Source organism: Marmota monax, unplaced genomic scaffold (assembly GCF_021218885.2).
Source record: "Marmota monax isolate L192 unplaced genomic scaffold, Marmota_monax_Labrador192_F-V1.1 WCK01_AAM20220418_F8-fsc00047, whole genome shotgun sequence".
Lineage (NCBI taxonomy): Eukaryota > Metazoa > Chordata > Mammalia > Rodentia > Sciuridae > Marmota > Marmota monax.
In genome coordinates, this window is record NW_026692072.1 from 11,981,234 (window position 1) to 11,988,515 (window position 7,282).

Below are 7,282 nucleotides of genomic sequence, written 5' to 3' on the forward strand. Positions count from 1 at the left end.
AGCTCATGTTTCAGGGAAGAGATTGGTGTGATTGAACCCACTGAGGTTCGAGGGCTGGGAGAAAATACATATCCTGTAATTACCTGTCAATATCACCTTCTACCAAGTTCAATTAACTCCAGCACTCCATCTCTTGTTTTATAGATCTTGGTCACCAGTCACAGCACAGCATCCAGACAGAGAATGTGGTGAACTCTGAGCCTAAGTCCGAAGCCCAGGATCAGCCTTCCAAGAATACCCAGCCTCTTGGCCCGTTGCTTCAGGATGGCAGTGTGGATAGTGTGGATGAGGAGTGCCTGCTCCAGGCACAGATGCCACCTGAAACTCAGAGCAGCTTGGCCACCCAGCAGGGCACAGAGAGCAGTGAACCTGAATCTCAGAGAGGCTCCACTGCCCAGGTAGACTCAGAGGACTGTGAAGCCAGTTCATTACCTTCTGCCAGGGGCACCCAGCTGCATGCCTGCCTGGCCAAGAAGTTATGTGGCCCCAATGATCAGTGCCCCCCCAGAGCAAAGACCTCAGAGCCCGGGGCCCAGCATTTCCCTGTACTCTTATGGAGCCCTGCTGGAAATGCCCCAAAGCAGGGGCGACGGTACCGGTGTGGGGAGTGTGGAAAGGCATTCCTGCAACTGTGCCATCTAAAGAAGCACGCCTTCGTGCACACAGGCCACAAGCCCTTCCTGTGTACCGAGTGTGGCAAGAGCTACAGTTCAGAGGAAAGCTTCAAAGCCCACGTGCTGGGCCACCGTGGGGTGCGACCCTTCCCCTGTCCACAGTGTGACAAGGCCTATGGCACCCGGCGAGACCTCAGAGAACACCAGGTGGTACATTCTGGTGCACGGCCCTTTGCATGTGACCAGTGTGGCAAAGCCTTCGCCCGCCGGCCCTCCCTGCGACTGCATCGCAAGACCCACCAGGTGCCAGCTGCCCCTGCCCCATGCCCGTGCCCTGTTTGTGGGCGGCTCCTGGCCAATCAGGGTTCTCTGCGGAACCACATGAGGCTCCACACAGGGGAAAAGCCCTTCCTGTGCCCACACTGTGGCCGGGCGTTCCGACAGCGGGGCAACCTGCATGGGCACTTGCGGCTGCACACCGGGGAGCGCCCCTATCGCTGCCCTCACTGTGCGGATGCCTTCCCCCAGCTGCCTGAACTGCGGCGCCACCTCATCTCCCACACTGGGGAGGCACACCTCTGCCCCGTGTGCGGAAAGGCCCTCCGAGACCCGCATACCCTTCGTGCCCATGAGCGCCTGCACTCAGGGGAGAGGCCCTTCCCATGTCCCCAATGTGGCCGTGCTTACACACTGGCCACCAAGCTGCGGCGCCACCTCAAATCCCACCTGGCAGACAAACCCTACCGCTGTCCCACCTGTGGCATGGGCTACACCCTCCCCCAAAGCCTCAAGCGGCACCAGCTTAGTCATCAGCCTGGGCCACCCTCCAATCCCCCCTCTGTGCCTCCTGCTGCTTCTGAGCCCACCATGGTGCTCCTGCAGACTGAGCCAGAGCTCCTGGACACGCGCAGCCCAAGTGAAGCATCTCCAACCAGGGATGTTGTTGAGGTCACCATTTCAGAGAGCCAGGACCCTAGCCCCAACCTGGTGCTAATCCATAAGGACATGGGCTTTAGTGCCTGGGCAGAGGTAGTGGAGGTAGAGACAGGCACCTGACACGTGGGCCTTCTCACAGCTCTCCATAAAGTCTGTAGCTCTACGCATCTGCATCTTCTTTCTTTTTGAGTTACCTGGTAGGAACAGAAGTCTAGGATGGTCCTCCTGCTTATGAACCATTGAACTGTCCCAGGACTGCCAGGTCAAACCTCTCCTGGGTACAGATCCTTTTTGACTCCCAGGAGAACTTGCCCCTACCTCCTCCCCCTGGAACACCATGGATGCTTGTTCTGTGAGCCTCACTGAAGTGACCTCATCTCCATCCAGTGGGACAGCCAGTAGTTGGCAGTGCTCCTAAACCACTGGCTGTTTGCCAGGGTAGTACACCCATCAAACTCTCTTGGGGATAAGCACTTCCATTTGGAACCAATTTGACTTCTGAGAGTTGGAAGAGCTCAGCTTGCAGCCCACATCACACATCTCTGTAGTTCAGTCTTTAGGTAATTTTTTTGACAGCTTTTCATACCACCTAAGCCCTAAGTTATCAATCTGTGCTGAAAGACAGCAAATTCCTTGGGAGGCAGCCGGGGCCAGATCTGTGCCCTTCTGTGTACCTAACAGCCCAGTTCAGAGAAGGAGTAAGGAAGTAATGTGTTTTCATCTGCTCTGGGCTTGGACTGCCCTAGGTGCTGGGGGTCCAGCTATAAACAAGACAGAGGAAATGCCCTTTAGAACCACCAGGTCAGGAATGGGGGCCAGCAATCATAGGGTAAGAGTTCAGTGGGGGCACCACTAGGTGCTGTGGTGTGTTAATGGGACTGACTGTTTTAGCCCAGCCTGGGGCACCAGGGTGGGCCTCCTAGTGATAACAAGGAACACTTTGGCCTTACTGTGAACCAGTGCTTTATGTGAGTATTTAACCCATGAAGCAACCCTGACAGGTAGGTAGCATTATTAATCCTTGTTTTATAGATGAGGAAACAAGTACAAAACCCCTTAAGGATTGTGTCCAGGATCACAAAGCTACTAGTGTTTGAGATTCAAATCCACCTAGTCCTGCCAGCACTGGAGTTAGGCTCTTAACCTCTGCACTCCAGGGTCCCTTGTTCACTTGTGACCTGGATGAGTAGGTATTTGGAAAAGTATAATAATGGGGTGAGGGGTGAAAGCTGAGGTGCAGTCCTACAGTGGGTGGTCTTAGAAGACAACTTGAGCAGAGACCTCAGCAAGCCAGGGGAGTGAGCCGAGTGGGCATTGGGGAGCAGCTTGAATCCTAGCAGATAACACAGTGGAGTGAGGACTGAGGGGCCATGTCTGCGGGGGTAGTTACTTGGGGAGATCTGTTCACTGGGAGGTCCAAGTGACTGAATTCAAGGAACAGGTGGATAAGGAGAGCTGATCCTCAAAGCTTGGGTGTGCTGTCTCCTGGGGGTGGGCCCAAGTAAACAGTTGGAAACAGGTACAAACCTGAGAAGAAAAACCTTGGAGAGGTTGGAGAGGGAGAGGCAAATAGAAGACGTGGGAGTGGAAGATTCAGGGAGAGGGGAGGAGATGCAGGCCCAGGGTCAACATGGCCCAGCCCTTTAGGTTGAGGAGAAAGGCTCATGAGGGGAGTCTGAAATAAGCAACCAGTATAAGAGACACATTTGCAAAATGTGTCACTGCAGCTAAGGACACAGCATTTCAAAAAGGGGGAGGTGGTCAGCAATGCTGCTGTTGAGAGGACTGAGGTTCATGGAAATCACTGGGGAGCTGAGAGTAGTTGAAAGCCACATTGAATTGCTTGGCTTTGAGGAAGAGTGGGAAGACAAGACAGGAAGCATAAACATTCTTTTTGCATGTGTTACTAGGGTTTGAACCCAGAGGCCCTTTTTGAAAATCTTTTAAGACCTATCCTTGCTAAGTTGCTGAGGCTGGCCTTGAACTGGGAATCTTCCTCCTGTCTCAGCTTCCTGAGTAGCTGAGATTACAGGTGTAAACTACTGCCCACCCCATGGAGAAGCACATAAATTCTTTCATCTCTCCATTGTCCTACAAAATAGGTGATTCACAGATAATGAAACTGAAAAACAGTTTTTAGGCTGGGTGTGGTGGTGCATGCCTGTAATCCCAGCTGCTGGGGAGGCTGAGGCAGGAGGATTTTGAGTTCAAACCAGTCTCAGCTGAAGCCCTAAGCAACTCAGTTAGACCCTGTCTCTAAATATAATATAAAAAGGGGGGGGGGGGGCTGGGGATGTGGCTCAAGCAGTAGCATACCCGCCTGGCATGTGCGGGGTGCTGGGTTCAATCCTCAGCACCACATAAAATAAAGATGTTGTGTCCACCAAAAACTAATAAATAAATAAGTAAATAAAAATTATAAAAAAGGGCTAATTGGGCTGGGGTTATAGCTCAGCGGTAGAGTGCTTGCCTCATACTTGTGAAGTACTGGGTTCAATTCTCAGCACCACATAAAAAATAAATAAAGATATTGTGTCCATCTGTTTAAAAGGGGGTGGGCTAGAGATGTGGCTCAGTGGTGAATCACCCCTGTTGAATCCCTGGTACAAAAAAAAAATTAGTTTTTAGTCTTTCAACCTTGTTTCTTGGGGCTTGCCAAGTTTTTTTTTTTTTTAACATTTTTAGTTATGGATGGACACAATATCTTTTTTAAAATATTTTTTAGTTGTAGGTGGACACAATATTTATTTTTAAGGGGTGCTGAGGATCAAACCTAGTGTCACACATGCTAGGCAAGCGCTCTACCACTGAGCCACAACCCCAGTCCCCCCACATTCTTTTCTAGCATCATTCATTGTTAGGTTCAGCAGAGTGCACCTGTAATCCCAGAAACTCAAGAGGCTACAACAGAAGAATCGCAAGTTCAAAGCCAGCCCTGGCAACAATGCAAAACCCTGTCTTAAAGTAAAATTTTAAAAGGGCTGGGGATGTAGCTTAGTATTAGAGCATCCCTGAGTTCAGTCCCCAGTTCTGGAGGAAAAAAAAAAAAAGAATCACAATGAACTCCACTATTATGTATAATTTTAAAAGTTTTTAAAAATATGAATATAATCACATGTCATATAACACATCAAATTAACAAATATTTAATATAATCAAATATATAATCTACATTGAAATGTTATTCTTTTTTTTTTATTTTGGTGTTGAGATGGGGTGTCACCATGTTGCACAGGCAGGGCTCAAATGATCCCCTCAGCCTAAGTAGCCAAGACTACATGTGCACACAGTCACAACCAGATATTTAAACATTCTTGTTTATCAAAAAAAAAATGTCTTTTTATAGTTTTTGTTAAAAAATCTAAACCAATCATAGTAATTCTATTTGCTTTTGACGTTTGATTGTTAGGTCTCATAGACTCCTGTTATTCTGAATAGTCTTCCTTACCCCACCCCTTTATTTGCATGTCATGAGTTTGTCAGAGAAATGGGTCATTTGTCCTGTTGAATGTCCCTCATATGTTGAAGTCCCTAACATATTTAGGATTATGTTGGTCTCTAATTTATTCCTTTACCTTCTGTATTGCCTGTAAACTTGTGATTAAAGCTAGAGTTTTTATTAGCTTGTGTTCATGATTTTAGGACAAACCTTTACAGCTATTTCATTATATCATATCATGTAATAATGCTGCTTATTGGCTGGGAATGTAGCTCAGTGGTAGAGTGCTTGCCTAGCATGCACAAGGCCCTGGGTGCAATCCCTAATACTGCGAGAAACAAAAACAAATAAATAATGCTGTCTATGGAGTGCTTATTATGTGGCAGGCATGGCGATACTTAACATGTACTGGAGGGGTTGGTTTTTATTTCATACCATAAAGTTAATTCTGTAATCCAGCTAGACTTCAAGAGAGATAAAGGATATATGGAATCCAATTTTGTCTCCTTAGAGACAAAATAATAGCTGGGGATAAGATGAAACACAAAATTAAATTTATGAGAATGGCCTAGAGTCTTCTCCTGATCTTGTCATTCTTGGATCCAAGGCACCCCACAACTTCCACAGGATTCATGCCATCTTTCACCTTGCTAAAGAGTACGTCATCAGTCCTAGCTGTGCAGGAGACAACTTGGGAACTATTTGGTTGAGCCAAATAGTGGACAAGAAGTCAGGATCCATATTCTTCAGAATGAAGTTTCCATCAGCCAACTTCTCCCTCTAGATTTACTGCCAGTGCTATAATGATGTGTAACTTCATCAGCCTGACACACAAGCCCAGGAATAAATCTGGGAAAGCAGGAACCTTATAAGCAGATCTCATTTTTCCAGTGGTCAGAGAACTGAAGTTTTAATGTACATTCTCTGTTGATAGATGACATTAAACCTTTTCTATAAATTTAGTGGGTGAAAAGATGTCACAGCACTAATTTATTTTAAAATTACATATTAGTAAGGGAAGTGAGTAGGACTCCTGAGAAGTAGAGAGATCACCTTGAAGTAGGTGATCCCAGATGGCCTCCTTCTTCCCAGGACCAGCATGGGCCAGGCCTGGAAGGGAGAAGACACAGGAGGACAAAAAACAAGGAGAGGCAAAGAGGGAGGTGGAGCTGATGACTGCTCCTTGTTCTCTTGCTATCAGAACTTCACAAGCCTGACAGCCATTCCAGCTTCAAAGAGAGCACTGGTTTGGAAGTTCATGCTCTGATTTTATCATCTGACAAATCGGAACTATAACAATATCCACCTCGGAAGGCTGCTGTTGAGATACTTCAGTAGGACCTATTGGCCTCTTTGCAGACTCTTATTTGGAGTTACAAGTTTGGTGAGTATGTGGCACGCTCAGGCTGCCTTAACGAATTACCATAGACTGGTGGCTTAAGCAACAAGTGTTGATTTCTCACAGTTCTGGAGGCTAGAAGTCAAGGCCAAGGAGCCCCAGATTCAGTGTCTAGTGAGGATTCACAGATGGCTATCCTGTCATTGTGTCCTCACATGATGGAGGACAGAGAGGATCCCTCTCTTGCCTTTTCTTATCAAGGTGCTAATCCCATTCAGAGGTCTCCACCCTCATGACCTAACCACATCCCAAGTCCTCCCCTCCTCACACTAGGATGAGGGTTTTTTTTTTTTTTTTTGTACCAGGGATTGAACTCATGGGCACTCAACCACTGAGCCACATCCCCAGCCCTATTTTGTGTTTTATTTAGAGACAGGATCTTACTGAGTTGCTTAGCACCTCAGTTTTGCTGAGGCTGGCTTTGAACTTGAGATCCTCCTGCCTCAGCCTCCATAGCTGCAAGGATTATAGGCATGCGCTATCACGCCTGGCTGATGGGTAAGTTCTTGGCCCATATCTTCAGCAAGCTGTTTGAAGACAATGTTCCCAAGCAGAAAACTTCAGTTCTCTAACTACTAGAAAAATGAGATCTGGTTATAAGGATTTCTGCTTTCCCAGATTTATTCCTGGGTTTGTGTGTCAGGCTGATGAATTTATATATCATAATAGCACTGGCAGCAAATTTAGAGGGAGAAGTTGGCTGATGGAAACTTCATTCTGAAGAATACAGGTCCTGGCATCTTGTCCATGACAACTGTTGGCTCAACCAAATAGTGCCCAGGTTGTCATCTGCACAGCTAAGACTGATGGTGTCGCCCCCACCCCCGACAGTCTTTTGTCCTAGAGACTTAAGTAAATCATATGCCTACCTTATGACCCAGCAAACACCTCCTG

The 7,282-nt window shown here is 47.4% G+C and overlaps 1 protein-coding gene across 1 annotated transcript in view; it reads left to right on the forward strand.

Moving 5' to 3' along the window:
* The window catches only part of Znf408 (zinc finger protein 408), an 8,443-nt gene extending 3,090 nt beyond the window's left edge, over positions 1-5,353 (forward strand). The window contains exon 6 of the mRNA XM_046457179.2: positions 145-5,353. Coding sequence (XP_046313135.1) covers positions 145-1,670 — 1,526 coding nt within the window. The 3' untranslated portion in view covers positions 1,671-5,353. The remainder of the gene's footprint in view (positions 1-144) is intronic.
* Positions 5,354-7,282: the final 1,929 nt, after the last annotated feature.